The following is a 23,299-nucleotide window of genomic DNA, read 5'->3' on the forward strand; positions in this document are numbered from 1 at the left end:
TTTAAGCCCCACAAATGACACCACTCCCTAACTCCCCCCCCCTGCAAAAAAAAGTAGAGGCCAATCCAGGCCAGCCTGGAATGTACTCACTTTCTTTCTTTCTTTCTTTCTTTCTTTCTTTCTTTCTTTCTTTCTTTCTTTCTTTCTTTCTTCCTTCCTTCCTTCCTTCCTTCCTTCCTTCCTTCCTTCCTTCCTTCCTTCCTTCCTCCCTTTTTCTTTTTTTTTCCCAGTCTTAGAACTTGAACTCAGGGCCTGGGCACTGTCCTTGGGCTAGTACTCTACCACTTGAGCCACAGCACCATTTCCTTCCTTCCTTCCTTTTTTTTTTCCCCACAGCACCATTTCTAGCTTACTTTTCTCTTTCCTAAATATGTAGTACCAAGGAATCAAACCCAGGTCTTCATGCATGATAGGCAAGCACTCTATCATTAGGCCAAACTCTGGGCCCTGTGCTCACATCTTTTTCTATCTCAAGATCTTCTCCTAAATAAATGAATAAACAAATGTAAACAAACAAACAAGAAAACCCCCTAACAGACTACTGAAGGAAGGTATGAGTTGAGTACTGATATTTCTAAAGCAACAGTTTCCACAGAAAAACAGGAAATTTAGAATTCAGTAGATAAGAAACTTTTCTTTTTGAAAATCATGACCAAAATGTGACAGTTAATGCCATGTATCATGCATAATTTTTGCTATTAGAATGAACTGTGACAGTTAAAAATATGCTAACAAAAGTTAATTTAACTTTTTTTTTGGGGGGGGGGGTGGATGGTTTGTCCTGGGGCTTGAACTCTGGGCCTGAGCACTGTCGCTGAACTCTTCAGCTCAAGGCTAGTGTTCTACCACTTGAGTAACAGCTCCACTTCTACTTTTCTGGTGGTTAAAGAGTCTGGACCTTCATGCCTTTGCTGGCTTTGAATCTTGATCCTCAGATCTCAGCCTCCTGAGTATCTAGGATTACAGGCGTGAGCCACTGTGCTCTGCTCTAAAGTTTACATTTTTAAACCAGATGATTTTAAAGGTTCTGTGTTTTTTTTTTTTTAAATTTGAAAATGCTAAAAACAGGTTACAGCTACATAAGTAAGACAAAGAACACATTTCCTTTTGGACAGGTTCTTTTAAATAATTATTGCACTAGTGAGTTGGACATCTAAATGATCAATTATTTGTTCTTTTGGAATGAATTAGTTACTAGGATACTAGTATCCCAATTGTTAGATGATTTTGTTAGAATACTAGTCATTAAAAAAAAGCATACTAGGTAAATTTAACGGATTGCATACATATAATACGAACCCAGAATCTTTTAAGAATGTTAAGGCTCTATCTCTGTAGAAGTTATATCCATTCAGTTGCCTTATACTACCCACTTATTCTCTGGGTCACAAAAATTTCATACTTATCATTTCATTCTTACTGTTAAATATAATCTTATATCTGAGTAGTCTCTAAATCTTTTTTTTTTTTTTTTTGCCAGTCCTGGGCTTGGGCTCAGGGCCTGAGCTTTTGTCCTTGGGTTTTTCTCAAGGCTAGAACTCTACCACTTGAGCCACAGCACCACTTCTGGCATATTTTCTACGTATGTGGTACCGAGGAATCAAACCCGGGTTTTCGTGCATGCTAGGCAAGCACTCTACCACTAGGCCAAACTCCCAGCCTCACTTTAAATCTTTTTATTACAAACGTGGTATGGTGATTCGTATCTTTAATCCCAGTAGAAGGAAGGCTGGGGCAAGAGAATCCAAGTTTGAGGATATATACCTAATCCATTATCACACACACACACACACACACCTTTTTTTTTTTCCTTGTCTGTCATGGGGCTTAAACTCTGGGCCTGGGCACTGTCCCTGCGCTCTTCAGCTCAAGGCTACTGCCCTACCCCTAGGCCTGGGCATTGTCCCTGAGCTCTTTAGCTCAAGGCTACTACTCCTCTACCCTGGAATCTCAGCACCACTTCTGGTTTTCTAGTGGTTAATTGGAGGTAAGAGTCTCATGGACTTTAGTACCTAGGCTGGCTTTGAATTGTAATTCTCAGATCTCAGCCTCCTGAGTACCTAAGATTATAGGCTACCAGGAGTGGCTCCAAAACTTTTTAAAAATAAAATGCCAACCCCCAGCGTCTTCTTCTTCAAATTAATCAAAATTCTAGAAATCGCCAGGTGTTGGTGGCTCACAACTGTAATCTTAGCTACTCAGGCAGCTAAGATCTGATGCTTTCAGTTCAAAGACAGCCCAGATAGCAAAAGTCTATGAAACTCTTTATCTCCAAGTAACTACCAAAAATCCAGAAGTGTAGCTGTGGTGCAAGTGGTAGACCATTAGCCTTGACTGAAAAAGCTGAGTGAGACGGGGTGGGGTGGGGGAAGGCTGGGCAGTGGGTACTGCTGCTGAGTTCAACCTCCATATTGGCAATCAAAAGGTGTTAAAGCAGAGCAGAGTACAGGAATTTTATTTCTCAAGTAAACCACTTTTGGCATTAAATTTGTCAGTCTTCGAGGGAATCAGTACTTTCGTATTTTTTAACAAATGACAATAATTTTACTGTATTATATTGAAAAGAACAAATACCCAATAAACAGTAGTGGGAACCATAATACTATCATGTTATCATGTTATTATTCACTTTGACTAGGTCTAATTGTAACCCCTTTGGTACATCACCTTTATAACAATAAAAAATTAAATTAAGAAATAATTTATAGGCTATTATACTTTGCCACTATGTTCAAAAGCTTGACACAATCAGATAATTTATGATTGTGTCAATACATTGATGTAAGGTACAATTTATTTGGATATTACAATTACACATCCTGAAAAAATAATCCAAAACAGAACATATAGTTCAGAAGTTATATGCTTAACATGCTGAGGCCCTGGTTTGTCCCTTGTACTAAATTAAATTTTTTGTTTTCATATTAAGGTGGAAAAAGACCAGAAGCAATCAGATTCCAAGGGAGAAATTAATTCAAGTGATTAATCCAATATATAGCCTACTGCCTACTGTAGGGTATATACTGCAGGGTAGTTTTTTTTTTTTGTGGCCAGTCCTGGGGCTTGAACTCAGGGCCTTGGCACTGTCCTTGGGTTTTCTCAAGGCAAGTGCTCTACTTGAGCCACCACTTCTGGTCTTCTCTGTGTATGTGGTGCCAGGGTTCATGCATGCTAGGAAACATTCAACCGCTAGGCTGTACTCCAGGCCTTTAGGGTAGTTTTGACACTTAAATTTCTGCAAATGGGGCCAGGAGCATAGCCTAGTGGTAGAATGCTCACTAACATGCACAAAGCACTGGGTTCGATTCCTTGATACCACATACACAGAAAAAGTCAGAAGTGGTCCTGTGGCTCAACTAGTAGAGAACTAGCCTTAAGCAAAAAGTGTTCAATGACAATGCCCAGGCCTTGAGTTCAAGTCCCAGGACTAACAAAATAAACAAACAAAAAACTACAAATGCTCTGCCATACAGGATCCAAAGCGAGCACTTCCTGAACAGTTTGTAATTTGACATAATTCATATATGGGAATCTCAGAAGTGAACTAATTTCTCACTGGCCAGCCACACTTCTGGTAATAAACAATATAAATCTTGCAACAGTGATACAAACATGCTTTCAAGAACCTAATAGTTGGGGTTAGAAGCCTGTCTCAGTGGTAGAGTGCTTAGCCAATGAAGGAAAGTGCCAGGCACCAAGTGATGGCATTGAGTTACTGGCATTCTATGAGATCTTTCACCTACTCTTTAAACAGCAATGTCTAAAGTGGATTGAAAAGATATACACAAAAATTAGTTTCAAAGTCAGCTTCGATCAATGCCAATTAGGTTTATGAGACCAATGAGAGTAGAGATCTCACAAAACAATCTTACCGGTCTGTCAACCTGCATGATCTCCCAGAGGACTTCAGCCACATCTGGTAGGGTATAAGGGGGGAGGCAAAAGCAGCAAGTGTGGAGAAGCTGGCTTACAAGCTGCTGCCCAAGCTGGTTCATCACCTGTCCAATCAGTTCTTTCCGTAATTCAAAATCTTCTTCATGCTGTTAAGAAAGCAAGAGCATTAGATGACTTGTAGTTCCAGTCTTTCCTTTGTAAAGTCCAAATATTCTTTCCCCTTTAGTTACAATTTCTTTTTCTAAGGAACAAAGTATATGTGTATGTACATTTATATGTATATATAATAGCTGAATTATAGTATACACAGATAGAAAAAAGTTGAATTTATACAGTCTATTACATATTTTATTAGAAATACATAAATTTAGGGCTGGGAATGTGGCTTAGTGGTAGAATGTTGCTTAGCATACATGAAGCTCTGGGTTCGATTCCTTGGTACTACATAAACGGAAAAAGCCGGAAGTGGTGCTGTGGCTCAAGTGGTAGAGTGCTTGAGCAAAAGAAGCTCAAAGACAGTGCCCAGGACTCGATTTCAAGCTCCAGGCCTGGCAAAAACAAATGGAAGGAAGGAAGGAAGAAGGGAGGAAGGAAGGGAGGGAGGGAGAGAGGGAAGGAGGGAGGGGGGGAAAGGGAAAGACAGGACCACAGAAGAGAAATGATCATTTAAATTAAGGGTAGTGGCCAGGTACCAATGATTTACAATCATAGCTACACAGGAGGTTGAGACCTAAGGATTAAGGTTTGAAGTCAGCCCAGGCAAGAATGTCTGGGAGACACTTATCTCCAATTAACCACCATAAAGCTAGAAATGGAGCTGTGGCTCAAGTAGTACAGCGCCAGCCAAGTCAGAATGTGAAGTCTTGAGTACAGACATACACAAATAATAATAATAATAATGATAATACCAGTGAGTAATTTTCTTAAATTTATTTATTTTTCTGCTACTCCTGGGGCTTGAATTCAGAGCCTGAGTACTGTCCTTGGACTTTCTAAAGGCTAAAGTTCTACCACTTAAGCCCCAGCACCACTTCTGGTCTTTTTTATGTATGTGATACCGAGGAATCCAGCCTGGGTCTTCATGTATGCTAGGCAAGCATGCTATTCCGGGACCAACTGTGTCAAGTTTTTACTTTTTTTTTTTTTTTTTTTTTTGTGGGTTGTGGGGCTTGAATGGCGTGGGAGCTGTCCTGAGCTTTTTCAACTCAAGGGTACTGCCCTACCTGTGGGCCTGGGCATTGTCCCTGAGATCTTCAGCTCAAGGCTACCACCCTACCCTTGAGCAAAGCCCCACTACCCGGTTTTCTATAGTTTTCTAGTGATTAATTGAAGATAAGAGTGCCTTGGGTGGCTTTTAACCTTGGTCCTCAGATCTCAGCCTCCAGAGTAGCTAGGATTACAGGCATGGCCATCTGTCTGGCTAATTGCCACACAATTTTTTTCTGGGGGAAAAATAATTTGTCTCTATTTCTTTTAAAATTTCTCCTCTCCTTGCCATTCCTTGACAGCTTACTTTTTTAAAAACCTTAAGAACTGAAGTCTTCCACCAAATATATACTCTTTTCTATAAACCTTGATTATTCTCTTCCTTCTTGCAGTCTTTAAGTATTCATGTTTCTACTGTCTTAAGAAAAATAAAAACCTTATTAAAATAGCCTCCAGCTGGTGTCAATGGCTCATACCTGTAATCCTAGCTACTCAGGAGGCGGAGATCTGAGGATCAAGGTTCAAGAACCAGCCCAGGCATGAAGGATCAGACTCTTATCTCTAATTAATCTTCAGAAAACCACAGTGGCTCAAGTGGTAGAACACTAGCCTTGAGAATAGCACTAGCCTTGAGCTGAAGAGCTCAGTGCCAGAGTTCAAGCCCCACCACAGACCATCCCCTCCCCCCCCAAAAAGTCAACTTTCTGAAAGACAGATCTCTTGACCAATGGGGAGTGAGAGGAACAGGCAGGAAGCCTCGACTTCTAATTATTTTCTTCTCTTCTCTTCCTGCCAAACTTGTTCAATAATTAGTTCGTTTACATCTTTACTCCTCTCCCCAATTTTAAATTCTACTTCCCATCTAGCCAAATCTACCTTTGCAAGCAGTCTGCCAGTCTCTCTCTGAAAGTCTTGTGAATCGCTTTACTACTATAAAAAGTCTTGTCTTTTTTGGATATGGAACCTTGTACAGGCTAACCAAAAGTGCTTCACTACTGAACCCCATCCCCAGCACCAAATCAATCTCTTAATTATGTAACACCCTTAATTCTATCCTGACCTTTCTCTCTTGTTGTTGTTGTTGATAGTGGGCTTGAACTCAGATTCTGTCCCTGCACTTTTTCACTTAAGATTAGCACTCTTTATCACTTTGAGCCATAATGCTCTTCCAGAAAATTATCCCAAATCCATTTATTTCTCTCTTCTGAACTCACATCAACTACGAGCTATGTAAGCATTCTATCACTTGAATCTCACCTCTATTCCTTTTCTAAATTTCATGTGTTTTGTTTTTTTCCCCTGTTGGCCGTGGGGCTTGAATTGTGGGCCTGGGCATTGTCCCTGAATTCTTCAACTCAAGGCTACTGTCCTAACCCTTGAGCCACAGAGCTAATTCTGCTTTTCTAGTGGTTAATTGGAGACTCACAGACTTTAGTGCTGGCTTTGAACCGTGATCCTTAGATCTCAGCCTCCTGAACAGCTAGGATTACAGGCATGAGCCACTACTTAAACTTCATTTTTTTTATACATATTTATGAAATGCCAAGTGATTTAGAAGCAGGGATAGTTTTAGAATGCTTTATAAAGCCTACAGACAACATTATCATAGATATTTTAGATATAGAAGTTGATAATTTGACTAGTAAATGATCCACTATGGCATGTCCACAAATACAAATCAAGTAAGAATATTCTATAATACTGATCTTCCCTTTAAAATTAGTGGAGTAGAAAAGGTAAACTTTTTTTTTTTTTTTTTTTTTTTACCAGCCCTGTCCTTGGACTTTCTCAAGGCTAGAGCTACCACTTGAGCCTCAGCACCACTTCTGGCTTTTTTCTATGTATGTGGGACCGAGGAATTGAACCCAAGCCTTTGTGCATGCTAGGCAAGCACTCTACCACTAGGCCAAACTCCTGGCCCCCAAAGGTAAACTTTTTATACTTACATCATTGGCTACCCCTGTGTGGATGAGATCTCGTAGGAATCTCATTACACTACAATTGGCATCTCGGTGGTCCAGAGTGGTGGAGGCAATCGCCCACTGTAAGATTGGGATGACAACCTGACTCCTCAGTAAGGTGACAGGGCTACGCTGAATAAACCTGGTATAGAGTACAAATGACACAAGTGGTCAGGATAGAGGACAAAGCCAGAGAGATAGCAAAAAGATGAGGTTGTTAGGGAGAAAGGGATAAATAGAACACGGGAGTTTTAGAGCAGCAAAAATGTTCCATGACATTGTAATGGGAGACAGGTATTATTATACATTTTTCAAAACTTACAGAATGTACAACACTAAAAGTGAAATCTAAATGTAGCACACTTAATAATGAATGTGAATGTAGCTTCACTGATTGTAACAATCGTGCCACTCTGTAGAGGAATGCTGATACTGGGGGAAGCTATGTGTGGAAGGTTCACAAGCAGAGTGCAATTCTGCTGTGAATCTAAAGCTGCTCTTTAAAAAAAAAAAAAAGCCAATGCCGGGCGCTGGTGACTTATGCCTGTGATCTAGCTACTCAGGAGGCTAAGATCTGACGACTGAGGTTCAAAGCCAGCCCGAGACTCTTATCAGGAATTAACCATCAGAAAATCAGAAGTGGCCCTGTGGCTCAAGAGGGAGAACTCTAGCCTTGAGCTGAAGAGCTCAGAGACAGTACGCAGGCCCACAGTTTAAGCCCTACAACTGACGGGGTGGGGAGGGGGGGAAGGCTGTGTTCCCCTAAGTTTGAGAAATATTGGACTATGAAATATTTTTTGCTTATTTAGTTTTTATTATCCAGGGAAAACTTTTGAGGACAAATCCCCACTAGTTTTCTAGCTTATTTTACCATTTATTTGAAGGGGATCTCTAGGAATTAGTTTGTCAAGAAAGACTTTTTCGGGAGGGGTAGGGAGGGAAGGATACTGGGAGAAAAACAAAGGAATGGGTAACAATGTTCAACAATAAATGTACTCATTACTTAATTGCAATTTTAACCCCTCTGTATATCACCTTTTCAAAAAAAGTAATAAAAGACATGTTCTCTTTGGTGTAGGAACTAAGCTACTTTTCTCACAGCTTTTACCCAACATCTCCTCCTCACCTTTGGGTATACTCTAGCTCATACTGTAACTTGGAGTTATAAATCATTCATGTACTTTCTCTAATTACCTTATTTTACAGAGAAGAAAACTGCCAAGTGTCACATGGCAAAAATAAGAATTGAGAAGGAAAAATGATTTTAAAAAGTTTGCTCTTTAGAAGGGCTTACCGAGTGGCTAGCCTGAACAGGTCATCTACAGTATCAGGGTGATTCTGCAGGCCATTCTGCTGCTCTAGTAGCTGAAAGGTGGGGATGCACAGTGCCTAGAAATAAATACCACAAAGAACTTAATATCACTAAGTAATGAATACTAAGCAAATAAAAAATGGAAGCACAGGTGGAAAAAGAAAAAAAATCAAAAGAATTAAATCAGGAAAAGGCAATCTTTCCCACTTGAAATAATCAATTTTCACATATGAAATCCACATTTCAGATTTCAGTTGATGAAAGTGGATGTCATCTCAAAGCTATATACATATAAAATATACACGTATATGTATATTATATATAATATATACATATATTATAATGTATACATATATACATATATTTTATAATATACACACACACACATATATGTATGTATGTTTTTGGTTTTTTTTTTTTTGCCAGACCTGGGGCTTGTTCTCAGGGCCCGAGCGCTGTCCTTGGATTTTCTCAAGGCTAGAGCTCTACCATTTCAGCCACAGCACCACTTCTGGCTTTTTCTATGTATGTGGTACTAAAGAATCAAACCTGGGTCTTCCTGTATGCTAGGCAAGCATTCTACCACCAGGACAAATTCCAAGCCCTATATGACATTTTATTTCACCATTTTTTTTTTTCGCCAGTCCTGGGGCTTGAACTCAGGGCCTGAGCACTGTCCTTGGGCTTTTTTAAGCCTAATGCTCTACCACTAGAGCCACAGCACCACTTTCAGCTTTTTTTTTTTTTTCTATGTATGGACATTTTAATATTAACAAAAGACCAATTTTAGATGAAAAGCTAACTTGAAAAGGTATAGCATACTTTAATTCTCTTATAAATTCCTTCTAAGAGACCAGGAGGGAAGAAAAAAGCATTTATCAAAAAGCTTTCCTGTTGTCTATTAACCCTAAGGACTTAATAAATTAGTTTATTGGCTAAACATATATACAATTACACTTGAGTTTGAAGAGCCTCCACCTTAAATCCTTTTGTCCTCACCTCCTCCATAAAACCTCACTCTAACACTGAGGAAAGAAAATTAGGCAATAATATCTATAATAAATATTACACTTGAGCAATCTCTTAACCTTTCTTCCAAGTAGGTACTTCTAGAAAACAGCTACCAAGATTCTATCTCCCTTTTACTAGAGAATCAACATGCCTGGGGGGGATTCAGGAATAAAGACACAGTAAAGAACACACTGCTTTGTCCTTTAGAATCCTCTAGGCCTGATGCATCTATACACGTAAGAAAAACATACCTGGAGGCTGGGATATGGGGAGGAAATGGGGACCAAGACATGAGAAGGGGTATCAACGTTTGTGAAGTAATGCACCTTCTATCTGGTGAATATAATGTAACCCTTCTATTAATTACAATAAAAATATATGAAAAAAAAAGAAAAAAAAACATACCTGGAGCATATCTAACAGTCCCTGCCTACAGCCTTCTTCCATGCCATACTCATCCACAAGGATACTGCCAAGATACAGGAAACAGGAATGCTGATGTACATGGTACACATTTACCATCTGCCAAGGGAAAAAGAATCAGTTCAATTATTCAACCCATAAAAAATTATCAACTTAGGAAGCTGTCTTAAATTTGGTCTCTTCTGAGTAAAGCTTGTTGGTAGCAACTTGTGAAACATAGGACTCCACTTCTCAGTAATTTTCTTTCTTATTTTTTTTGGTGCCAGTCCTGGGCCTTGAATTTAGGGCTTGGGCACTGTCCTTGGACACATTTTGCTCAAGGCTAGTGCTCTGCCACTTGAGCCACAGAGATACTTCCAGCTTTTTTTGTGTATGTGGCACCAAGGAATTGAACCCAGGGCTTCAGGCATGCTAGGCAAGCTCTCTACCACTAGACTATGCTCCCAGACTTCTCAGTAATTTTCAAGTTCTCTCTTTAGAGTTCTTTTACCCAAGTAACCCAATATTGTCTAATACTTCGAAGTAGAAGCTGTTTATGGGTCTGGGTAATACCTCCAAAATTCTAGAATAGGATACTTAAAATTTTCATCTCGGCTTCCTACGAGCTGCTTTGTTTATATCATAGACAATATTATATTGCCAGCATATGTCCCTGCTTCTCTTGAAGAAGCGCATGAGAGCAGTTTAAATTGAGCTGCTTTTAAGCTCATTTATCTAAATATTTAAAAAAAAAATCTTTCCGTGGTGCTTGAACACTGGGCCTGGGGTGCTGGCCCTTAGCAATTCAGCTCAAGGCTATCATTTTACCTCTTTGGGCCACTTCCAGTTTTCTGGTGGTTAACTGAAGATGAGAGTCTAATGGATTTTCAATTTTTTTAAAAAAATAAATTAACCCATTTATTGTAGGCTAGGGATATCTTAGATGGTAGAGCTTCTACTGGTCTTTTAATTCCTTCTGTCTTCTAATAGCAGACTTGATTGTGACGGCAGAAGTGGTGTTATAGGTCCAGGCTCTACCAGCTACTGTTCTCATGCAAGAACTACAGTGCCAGATGCCCACAGCTCGCCTCTTCATCTTAGTCTTGCCACAAAAGGGGCAGGTGTACTTGGCATGCTGGCTGATTTCAATTTTTTTCACCATCTTCTGGAGTGAGGCACCATAGCGAGTGCCATATCTTCTTGGTGCATTTGCCCATGTTGCCACAACTCAGGTCCAGGAAGAGAGCACACAGACTTTCAACTTTTGAGCCTGGGCTGGCTTTGAACTATGATCCACAGATTTTAGCCTCCTGAGTAGCTAGCATTACAGATGTGAACCATCAGTGCCTGCCTATTTTTTCTTTTATTAGCATACATAAGTTGTACAAAATGGTTCACTGAACATTCCACAATGTATCTCACTGTTCTTTATCACTCCCTTATGTCTTGTTCTTAAAATAATTTCAACAGTAAATTCATCTATTTTATCTTTTAAATAAAAATAGTATTTCCAATCATGATATCTAAAATCTCAATGAAATGAAAGTTTTAGTATAATACACACTTAAATTATTTGCTTATAATTGATATGTGTACATTCTAAGAGTCATGCCATCATAATAACATATCAATTTTAGTGGCTGAGACAGTTATTGTTTGAAAAGTGACTTAAGAATAAAATTTAGAATAAAATTGTACCAGCTGTTATAGTACATACTTATAATCCCAGTTTTTTAGAAGTAAAAATCAGAAGGACAGGGGCCGGGAGATTGGCCTACTGGTAAGAGTGCTTGCCTAGCATGCATGAAGACGAGGGTTTGATTCCTCAGTACCACCAACATAGAAAAAGCCAGAAGTGGTGCTGTGGCTGAAGTGGTAGAGCTCTAGCCTTGAGAAAGCTCAAGGACAGTGTTCAGGACCTGAGCTGAAGCTCCAGGACTGGTACCAAAAAGGAAAAAAAAAAAAAAAAATCAGAAGGATCAAAGTTTGAGGCCTACTCAAGCTAATCAAAATTGCATCATAACCAGGAAGCTTGTCACAATTGTGTATGCCTCTGGCCTCAGCTATTATGGAAGGATGTAGAGAAGAGCACAATTTAAGGCTGACCCTAGATTAAAATGTTAAAAAAAACTCTGGAGCATGATTCAAGTGGGTAGCAAGAATAAGATCCTGAGTTTAAACCTCAGAACTGTTCCCCAACAACAACAACAACAAAAAGTACAAAATCTCACTGGGAAGCTGGGTGTGGTGGCTCACGCCTGAAATTCAAGCTACTCAGGAAGCTGAGATCTGAGGATCTTGGTTCAAAGCCAGCCCTGGCATTACAAAACTGTGAGACTCTTACCTCCAGTTAATCATTGGAAAATAGGAAGTGGGGCTGTGGCTCAAGGGTAGGGCAGTAGCCTTGAGCTGCAGAGCTCAGGGACAGAGCCCAGGCCCAGAGTTCAAGACCCATGACCTACCAAAACAAACAAACAAACAACAACAACAACAAAACTCAGCACAGTGGCAAAGTGGCTTACGCCTATAATCCTAGCTACTCTGGAGGCTGAGATCTGAGGATCAAGGTTCAAAGCCAGCCCAGGCATAAAAGGACCTGAGACTCTTACCTCCAATTAACCTCAAGAAAACAGGAAGTAGGGCTTTGGTTCAAAGGTAGGGTGGTAGCCTTGGACTGAAGATCTCAGGGACAATGCCCAGGCGAGTACAAGCACTATGACCCATAAACAAAACAAAAACAAAAAAACTGACGGGGGGGGGGGGGGGGGGGGGAGGGACGGGGGACGGGAGGCGGCTGGGAGTTTGGCCTAATGGTAAGAGTGCTTGCCTCTCATGCACAAAGACCCCAGGTTCAATTCCTTGGTATCACACACATAGAAAAAGCTGGAAGTGGTGCTGTGGCTCAAGTGGTAGAGCTCTAGCCTTGAAAAAACACAAGGACAGTGCTCAGGATCTGAGTTCAAGATCCAAGACTGGAAAAAACAAAAACAAACAAACAAAAAAGAAATCTCATTGGGATAGGAAAAGGCAAAGTTAATATGATACTTTTTTTCTTTTTTTTTTGCACCACTACTGGCTTTTTTTTTTTTCTATGTATGTAGTACCGAGGAATCGAACCCAGGTCTTCGAGCATGCTAGGCAATCACTCTACCACTAGGCCAAACTCCCGGTCAATATGATACTTTTTACCAAAGGAAATTAGTATGAAGAAAATGTTTACCGTTGGTAAATGAAGGGTGAGCATGAGTCATTTTCTTCACATAATTTCACACTTGAAAATATTGCTATTTCTACTACTAGATATAAGATATTACAGATCATTTCTCTTTATTTTTCTTTCCTGCAATACTGGGGTTTGAACTCAGGACATCACATTTGTTCTTTTGTTGAGTCACACTTTCAGCTTCTAAAAAAAATTCTAGTTAATTTTGAGGTAAGGTCTCACCTTCTGCCTGGGCACTTAACTGGGCCGCAATCTTCCTATTTATACTTCCTGTTCCAATGAGGTGAGAAGGCACATCCTTACCATGGTCAGCTTTCTGTTGATAGGAGTTCCTGCCTTAGCTGGTCTAGAACTTTGATCCTTATATCATCTTCCCAAAGACTTAGAATTACAGACTCAAGACACATGCTTTTCTTATAAAAGGTTTCTACCACAGGCATTTATCTCTTCTGAATTATTTATTTTGTATTTAATCATTCTTTTCATTAACATTTATTGTTCTATGGAATCCAATTTCAAAATTTGTGCACATGGGCTGGGAGCATGGCCTAGTAGTAGAATGTTCACCTAGATGCATGAAGCCCTGGGTTCAATTTCTCAGCACTGCATACACGTACAAAAAGCTGGAAGTGGCGCTGTGGCTCAAATCTAGCCTTGAGAAAGTTCAAGGACAGTGCCCAGGTTCTGAGTTCAATCCCCAGGACTGGAAAAAAAAAATTGTGCATATAACTGTCTCTCACGGGAAACTTACCTGTGTGACTAGTGGCTGGAGCAAGGCTGCAGATCCTTTGCCTACACAACGAACAGCAAAGCGCAAACATCTGCAACAACGTTCTACAATGCGATTATCAGCCCGGTGCTTATTTAGAGTCTCGGATAAAACTGGCCATATCTGAGTTAAAAGTTAGAGATTAAAAGAAACAAAATAATCAACCAAGAGCTAATAAAATTACCCTAAATTGCTGGTAATACCTGATTTGGATAAAACCTGCTTTACAGAAACATATCTGGCCTGATTCTGGCCAGGTTCAATATACTGCTAACTACTAAAACTCAACCATTTGTTAAAAGAAACAAAATGATTCTTAAGATCGGAAAGAATGGGCTGGGACTGTGGTTTAGTGATAAGAGTGCTTGCCTAGCATGCATGAAGCACTGGGTTTGATTCCTCAGTACCACATAAACTGAAAAGGCCAGGGGTGGTACTGTGGCTCAAGTGGTAGAGTGCTATCATTGAGCAAAAGGAGTTCAGGGAGTTCAGGGCCCTGAGTTCAAGCCCCAGGACTGGCCAAACAAACAAAAAACAAAACCCAGAAAGAACACATATAACTTTATTTTAAGGCAAACATACACTTTCCTAAATTTTAGACTTCTTGAGTGAAGATGAATGAGATAGACAAGAAAGTGTTAAAAGTAGGTCCAGGAAGGTTTTGAACAAAAGGGCTAAATTAAAGAATTGTTGAACAAGAAGGATATTTATTTATATAATTTTCTCTCTGAAGTCTGAAAAGCATTTTTCAATGTAATGACTCTTGATACTCACATTATCTCAGTGATAAAAGTAAAAGGAAGTATGAAAAAAATGGAGAAATGAAGCTATTAGCTTTATCTGAAGTATTTTGCTAGATTGATCATTCTCTCTTAGGTTTCTCAGTGCATTTCTCACATCCTCTTTTGTTATCAAATATAACATTAAGAATACTTGAACAGCCTGGAACCAATGGCTCATGACTGTAATTCTAGCTACTAAGGAGGCTCAGATCTGAGGATCACAGTTCAAAGTCCAGTCACAAGTCTATTAGAAAGCCTGGTATAGCTTACACCTGTAATCCTAGTTACTCAGGAGGCTGAGATCTGAGGATTGCGGTTCAAAGTCCATGAGACTCTTATTTCCTATTAATCACCAGAAAACCAGAAGTGGCGCTGTGGCTCAAGGGGGTAAGGCAGTAACCTTGAGCTGAAGAGCTCAGAGACAGCACCCAGGCCCCATAGTTCAAGCCCAATGACTGATACCCCCCACCCACAAAAAAAAAGTCTATTAGACTCTAAATCTCTAACCACCAAAAAGCCAGAAGTTGAGCTCAACGACAGCTCCAAGGCCCCAAAGTCAATCCCCAGGACCAGTAACCCCCAAAAAGAATTAATTAAAAAGAACCTGGAAGACCCTTCTCAAGCAGTTATCCAAAAAGCCTTGTAAGGAAAAGGAAGGCATTGATTCCATGGTAGCCATTAGCACTTACTTCCTGTATGACTTTTTGGCACGGGTGAGTCTGTCCATTTTCCACAATGGGATTGGTGTGTCTGGGAAAAGACAATGGTCCCAAGTAGTAAAAGAGCAATTTCACCAAGGACCCACTATCACTACATCAATCCCTACTTGCTTGCTTAGTATTATTCTTACCAAATAAGATGAGTCATTTACTTATATCAACACCTTCTCCTTCTACTCCATTCACACAAAAAAAATTAAGAATGTAATTTAAATCATCCTTATCATTTTTTACAACCACTAGAATATGCAAAATCCATCCAATTCTGGTTACATGATCTATGGGGACACTATTGCTACTTTTTCCATTTTCTCTCATTTCTAAACCTAAGTATGTACTTTCTTTAAACTTCATAAGAAAAAATAAACAAGCTAACTTAATTCACTATAAGAATCTATCACCCAGTGCTAGTGGCTCATATCTGGAAGCCAGTTTACGCAGGGAAGTTCACGAGACAGCTCCAATTAATCACAGAAAAAACCTGGAAGTGGAGCTGTGGTTTAAGTGGTAGGGCACTAGCCTTGAGCAAAAGAACCTCACGGATGGGGCCGGGAGTTTGGCCTAGTGGTAGAGTGCTTGCCTAGTATGCACGAAGACCCGGGTTCGATTCCTTGGTACTACATACATATAAAAAAGCCGGAAGTGGTGTTGAGGCTCAAGAGATAGAGCTCTAGCCTTGAGAAAGTCCAAGGACAGTGCTCATGCCCTGAGCTCAAGCCCAGGACTGGCAAAAAAAAAAGAACCTCAGGGAGCTGGTGCATGGCTCATGCCTGTAATCCTAGCTACTCAGAAGGCTGAGATCTGAGGATCAAGCTCTAAAGCCAGCCCAGGCACAAAAGGACCTTAGCCTCAAGGAAACAGGAAGTGGGGCTTGGCTCAAGGGTAGGGTGGTAGCCTTGAGCTGAACAGCACAGGGACAACAACCAGGCCTAAGGGTAAGGCGGTAGCCTTGAGCTGAAGAACGCAGGGACAGCATCCAGGTGGAGTTCAAGCCCCATAACCCACAAACCAAAAAAAAAAAAAAAAAGAAGCAGCAGCTCAGGGGCAAGGCAGCAGTCCAGGGAGTTCAAGTCCCAGGACAGGAATGGGGTTATGGGGGAGAAACTGACTATTGCTCCAATCTTTGTATTAACAGACAATAATTTATGAACTGCAGTGCGCTCCAGAACAGTGGCCATCACCTGGGAACTTAATGGTGACACAAGTTTTAGTTCCTACCCAAGAACTAATGAATCAGATAACTGAGCATGGTACCTACCAAACTGTATTCGAACAAGCAAATCCTGAAATGATTCTGATGCATGCTAAAGTTTAAGAATCACTAACTAAGAAAACAAAGTGATAGATAATATTCATAAAGGGTCTTTGACCCCAAGAGTAAATCTTAGAATTTGCCTTTGCTCCAGAAGTTAACATAACTAATCTAATGGAGGGATAAAGAAAATACTCAGAAGTTCAAGGAAAAATGTATGCTTGTTTACTTCAATTATAAAGGTTTTGTTTGAGTTTTTAATCCGTCAAGAATTCAGTCTTCCTTCTTACCTAAATATAACGGCCAGACGATCTAAGAACACAGTGGGGTCTGAGGAGATTCCATTGCTGGGCTCCTGAGATAACAGCTGAAGAGACAGACAGATATTAACACACATAGACCTATGGCAAATACCTTAACATATTCCTTCCCCCCCCCCCACCAATCCCGGGGCTTGAACTCAGGGCCTGACCATACTTGGGCTTTTCCTCAAGACTAACGCTCTACCACTTGAGCCACAGCACCATTTTTTTTTCCCCCTTGGTCATGGGGCTTGATCTTGGCCTGGGTGCTGACCCTGAACTCTTCAGCTCAAGGCTACCGCTCTACCCCTGGGCCTGGGTGCTATCCCTGAGTTCTTCAGCTCAAGGCTACCACCCTACCCCTAGAGCCAAGCCTCACTTCCCATTTTCTAGGGGTAAGAGTCTCAGGTCCTTTTGTACCCCGCTGGCTTTGAACTTTGATCCTCAGATCTCAGTCTCCTGAGTAGCTAGGATTGCAGGCATGAGCCACTGTGCCACACCGGCTCACAGCACCACTTTTGGCTTTTCTATGTATATGATACCAAGGAATCGAACCTGGGTCTTCATACATATGAAGCAAGCACTCTACCACTATGCCAAACTCTGGGCTCCATGTTCCCTTTTTTAATAGTGGGGGATGGTACTGGAGTCCCCAGGCATCATTTTTCAGAGATGACCTTGCTTTTGTCTGGAGTCAGCTCTGACCCACAATTATCCTATTTTCATCTTGGCCTAGCTGAGATTACAGGTGTGCACCACCATCCCACGGCTTAACTAGGTACTCTCAACCTTTGCCTCAATCTTTGTGTATTTCCTAAAGGCAAATCAAATGCTGCAAACTTTATGCTGTCTACTTAATTTCCTCATTTCCTGCATCTTGGCCACCACAGCATATACTATATTCTACTATCAGTTCATATATATGTACACACACATATGTATGTGTATATATGCGTGTGTGTATGATGTTGTTTCGTTTCTTACTCAATTAGACTTACTTTTTTCAGTGCCATAACTTGAACAGAACACAGTTCACTAAGACATTCAGTAATTTTATCCAAAGGTAATCTTGCTAGGACAAGTGCTGTCCCTGAAAAACACAGAAAGAAGCAAATAAGAAAATAAAGACTGCATTGAGGTTAATTCAACTGAGGTCAGTCTCTATCAGATTAAGAGAAAAGGTGGGGTCTATGCTTTTTAAAAGCTTAGCACTATTTCATCTTTCTCTGATTCTGATTCAGTAAGTCTCTCACCTTTGATTTTTTTTTTTTTTGCCTGTTCTGAGACTTGAACTCGGGGCCTAGATGTCCCTTAGGATTTTGTTTTTGCTCAAGTCTAGCACTCTGCCACTTGAGCAACAGCTTTATTTCTCATGAACTTTTCCGCCTGGGCTGGCTTCTAACCAGATTAGAGTCTCATGAGTACCTAGAACTACATGTATGAGCAACAGGCACCTGGCTCCCCTTTATTTTCTTATTTATTTTTGCCACTCCTGGGCCTTGAACTCAGGGCCTGATCATTGTCCTTAGGCTTTCTCAAGGCTAGAGCTCTACCATTTGAGCCACAGCACCATTTCTGGCGTTTTCTATGTATATATGGTACCAAGGAATTGAACCTGGGTCTTTGTGCATGCACTCTACCAGTAGGCCAAACTCCAGGCCTCCCCTTTATTTTTTAACAAATACCTCACCACAATTCTATCAGAAGAGTTGGAGAAACATTGGCATAATAGTTTTAGAAAGAATGAGCCACTCTTGTTCTACCATAACGCATTTTATGAACCTATGTGAGATATACTGAGTCTCAGTTTATCTTAAAAAAAAGTGATTTGAACAGAAATTTAGCAAACAAAATTGCCTTTCTTTTAAAAAAAATTACCTCAAGTCTCCTTTGCTCCATCTCATCTCTAATAAAATCTTAACTTCAAACTCAATAAGTTGAAAACAAACAAAAAGGAGATAGTAAGTAGGACTAGAAGGTCTAGACTCTTCCTACTTAATGTTTCCTTTGTTTTAATCCCCACTGTTTTACCACCAACCACTAACTGTACCCTCACAAAGGATTATGTCTTAATGCCAGTTTCTCCTAAATCAAGATCTCTTTCACAGTGGTTTTATCTCCTTCAATTTGATTCAACAGAACAGCAACTAATCCTTAAATCTCTAAATATAAATAAGAAATGAAGTGACAGGTACATTAGACTTTTCTTTAAAAGTAGGGAATGTGGGAAGGGCCCAATTTCAGTGCTATTCCTTTAAATTCACTTCAACAGAAAAGGATGTTATTTAAAAAGTTCCCTACACATAAACAAGGCATGGTGTGGCTCATGTATCTGGGACAGTCCTGGGGAAAAGCTCATGAGACCTCATCTTTTTTTTTGCCAGTACTGGGCTTGGGCTCAGGGGAGCACTGTCCTTCGTTTTTTCTCAAGGCTAGTGCTCTACCATTTGAGCCACAATACTACTTCTGGCTTTTATCTTTTTATGTGGCACTGAGGAATCGATCCTGGGTCTTTGTGCATACAAGGCAAGCACGCTACCACAAGGCCAAACTCCAAGCCCTGAGACCTCATCTTTAAATTTTTTAAGAAATTATTATAAAGGTAATATACAGAAGGGTTACAGTTAAGTAAACTGTACCTTTCTGGGGGCCAGGAGTTTGGCCTAGTGGTAGAGTGCTTGCCTCGCATGCACAAAGACCTGGGTTCGATTCCTTGGTACCACATACATAGCAAAAAGCCAGAAGTGGTGCTGTGGCTCAAGTGGTAGAGCCCTAGCCTTGAGAAAATCTAGGGACAGTACTCAGGCCCTGAGCCCAAGCCCAGGACTGGCAAAAAAAAAAAAAAAAAGAGTACCTTTCTGGAAGCTGGGAGTTTTGCCTAGTGGTAGAGTGCTTGCCTAGCATGCACAAAGACCCAGGTTCGATTCCTCAGAACCACATACATAGAAGAAAAAAAAAGCCGGAAGTGGTGCTGAGGCTCAAGTGGTAGAGCTCTAGACTTGAGAAAGTCCAAGGACAGTGCTAAGGCCCTGAGCTCAAGCCCGGATTGGCCCCCTCCCAAAAAAGAAAAGAGTACCTTCCTTCTTTGCTCTCTCCCAGTTTTTCCCATCTGTCCCCACCCACAAGTTGTATTGTTCATTTTCACATAGTATCTAGTGAGTACCACTGTTGCGATCATTTGACCTTTATCCCTCCATTTCTGTGGTCCCTTTCCCCTCCCAAAGACAAATAAATGAACAAGACAAAAAGAATACAAAAACAGTAACGAAGAAAAAAACCTCTTGTTTCCATTTCCTGGAGTTCATTTATGATCAGATGCACACAGGCATTGTGCCCTTCTGTTCCTCTCCTAAGAGTATCCTCGTTTGGTCTTACTGAGTGTGAGTGAATGCTGTATAATTTATCAGATCCCTGTGTATTTTACTTTCCTTCCTTCCTTCCTTCCTTTCTTTCTTGCCAGTCCTGAGCTTGAGCTCAGGGCCTGAGCACTGTCCTTGGACTTTCTCAAGGCTAGAGCTCTACCACTTGAGCCTCAGCACCACTTCCGGCTTTTTTCTATGTATGTGGTACCAAGGAATCAAACCCGGGTCTTTGTGCATGCTAGGCAAGCACTTTAACCACTAGGCCAAACTCCCAGCCCCTTTACTTTATTTTTTTTTTGTCAGTTGTGGGGCTTAGAACTTAGGCCTGGGCTCCATCCCTGAGCTCTTTTGCTCTACCACTTTGAGCCACAGTGCCACTCCTGGTTTTCTGGTGGTTAACTGGAGATAAGAGTTTCAGAGACTTTTCTGTCTGGGCTGGCTTCAAACTCCAGCAACTACACAGTAGCTAGAATTACAGGCAAGACCCGCTGGTGCCAGGCTCTGTGTATTTTAGATTAGCTTCTACATTTAGAGAAAACATGTATTGTTTGTATGAGACCTTTGTGAACAGCTACACATAGTGGTATGCATTTGTTATCCCAACCCAGGCATCAGACTGGTGAGATCCTGTATGCAACACAGTCTATGTTTTAGCATATCTGTTACCTAAGCTATGTCAGAAAGTGCTGATGGCTCACGCCTATAATCCTAGCTACTTGGGAGGCTGAGATCTGAGCACTGAGGTTCAAAGCCAGGGCACAAAAGGCAGTGAGAATCTTATCTCCAATTAACCACCAGAAAACCAGAAGTGGCTGTGGCTCAAGTGGTAGAGCACTAGTCATGAGCCCAGGTACCCCAGGCCCAGAGTTCAAGTCCATGACCAATTAAAAAAAACAAAATAAAACAAAAAAAACCCCAAAACATAAATAGTACAATTTTGAGGTTGAAAATGAAATCTCAAGTTCAAACTCCATGGGAAAAAAGTCCCTACATCTAGAAAATATCAGTGATAAACAGGAGACCACATTCTGTTGTTGTGTGGCTACTTCAAGGTTAAACTTCACTGAAAATAGTAAAACTATTTGATTGTGATGATTAATAGCTATGAAGAAAAACATGAACTACAGCATAAACAGACAATTTGAGAAAAAGGTATAGTCACCCTAGCTAGTGAGGAATCTAAGAGAATAAAATTAGTTTGCATAAAGGTCATCTACTCTAACAAAGGCTGCTTAAATTCAATGGGACTTAGAAGACACTACCACTATATTGGATACATTGTAACTAAATTTTTTGATATAGTCCAACCATATGAATTTACCAGCTACCAGAATTTTACTATGTCATAAAGCACCCCAATTTCTCTTCAGAAAGTTTAGTTATCAAGTATTTTCTCTCTAGAACCCAGTAAGTGCTTCTAGGTAAAGTGACTGAAAATGGATTACTAACAAAATAAATATATTTTTTTTCATTTTTAAAACTGTGTTTTATTAAAGGGGCAATGTATAGAGGGGTTACAGTTACACTCATCCATTGTAGGTGCATTACTCCAGTTCAATTTTTTTAATGAAAAAAAATAAAATAAAATCACAACCGAGGTGAATATTTTTTAGATAAGACAAACTGTTCATAGCAATTGCATGCTTAGCATATACATATTAACAAAATAAATATTATCCTTCTTTTTTCTTTTTGCCAGTCCTGGGGCTTGAACTCAGGGCCTAGACACTGTCCCTGAGCTTCTTTCGCTCAAGGCTAGTACTCTACCACTTGAACCACAGCACCACTTCTGGCTTTTTCTGTTTATGCAGTACTGAGGACTCAAACCCAAGGCTTCATGCATGCTAGGTAAGCACTCTACCACTAAGCCGCATTCCCTATGTCCAACCCCACCTTTTTAAAAAGTAAGAGAACCTGGACCGGGAGTTTGGCCTAGTGGTAGAGTGCTTGCTAGCAATGCACAAAGACCCAGGTTCAACTCCTCGGCATCACTTATATAGAAAAAAGTCAGAAATGGTGCTGAGGCTCCAGTGGTAGAGCTCTAGCCTTGAGAAAGTCCAAAGACAGTGCTCAAGCCCTGAGCTCAACCCCAGGACTGGCCAAAAAATATACATAAATAAAAAAAAAAATAAGAGAATCCTGAAAGTGTTTAATAATAGGTGTAGTCCAACTCTTTTCTATCTCTTTTCCTTCAACTTACAACTTTGCTTCTATCAGTTTGATCCCATCAACAATTGGCTGTTTGGCTGTACATAGGCCATCTTTCAGTAGAAGTTATTTGGTAATGACAAAGACTACCTAGAGACCAGATTGTGGATTTTGATTTAGCAATGATCCATATATACTTTCCAATCTCTATTTACCACTTTCATACAGCATTGCCAGTTTACTTAATCTCCCTTTGAAATCCTTCCTCAAGTTTAAAAAGCAATGCTGTTTGGTTCAAACGTATTCTCAACCCAAAACCTAGATTTAAAAGTGGTATTAATCCATTAAATATCCTTAAAACATCATAAGAACACATAAATATATAATTAACATTCTACCATGAATAGAAGAAAAGTCACCTTCACCATCATCAAGCATATTTCAACTGAAAAACTATGATTGATGTAAGATAAGCCCAAATAAGTGGCTTAGGAGAGACTTACTGGTTAGCATCTTAAGTAAATACCTTTTAGCAAGCCCACAGCAGCTTCTGGAGACAACATGAAGGAATCAAGGGAGCGAGCAATCTCTAGGAGTCCATTAAAGTGCTGAGCCATATGATCCCGACAAACCGAGCAAATGTTATGAATGGCTTTGGCTGCAGCAGAAGCCAGTGGTTTTTCACAAAGGCCTTTCATCAAATAGCCCAACACTGGGTCTAAGAAGTCAAAGTAGAAATTACATATATGAAATGAAATTTGCACAACTAGAGCTGAAATTTGCACAACTAGAGCTGATCTCACTGACACAGTATCAGGCAGCTCTGGGCCCTATTTTCATCTTTCATGTCTTCCCTCACATCTAACCTTATGGATTCATGAAACAGCTTGAAAGACACAGAGTTAAGAGCATATATGACCATTTAATTTCAAGAATATAGTGATATATATAAGTAT

At 40.3% G+C, this 23,299-nt stretch overlaps 1 protein-coding gene across 2 annotated transcripts in view; it reads right to left on the reverse strand.

Annotated features, from left to right (window-relative positions):
* Tnpo3 (transportin 3) overlaps window positions 1–23,299 on the reverse strand; it is a 91,549-nt gene that overhangs the window by 11,435 nt on the left and 56,815 nt on the right. For both annotated transcript variants that reach the window (XM_090333271.1, XM_090333272.1), the window contains 9 exons: window positions 22,870–23,061; window positions 17,832–17,923; window positions 16,822–16,898; window positions 15,250–15,310; window positions 13,761–13,901; window positions 9,790–9,906; window positions 8,356–8,450; window positions 7,047–7,203; window positions 3,873–4,040 (listed from right to left, as the gene is read on the reverse strand). In XM_090333271.1, coding sequence (XP_090189397.1) covers window positions 3,873–4,040; window positions 7,047–7,203; window positions 8,356–8,450; window positions 9,790–9,906; window positions 13,761–13,901; window positions 15,250–15,310; window positions 16,822–16,898; window positions 17,832–17,923; window positions 22,870–23,061 — 1,100 coding nt within the window. The remainder of the gene's footprint in view (window positions 1–3,872; window positions 4,041–7,046; window positions 7,204–8,355; window positions 8,451–9,789; window positions 9,907–13,760; window positions 13,902–15,249; window positions 15,311–16,821; window positions 16,899–17,831; window positions 17,924–22,869; window positions 23,062–23,299) is intronic.

Source organism: Megascapheus bottae, chromosome 5 (assembly GCF_031878675.1).
Source record: "Megascapheus bottae isolate mThoBot1 chromosome 5, mThoBot2.hap1, whole genome shotgun sequence".
NCBI lineage: Eukaryota > Metazoa > Chordata > Mammalia > Rodentia > Geomyidae > Megascapheus > Megascapheus bottae.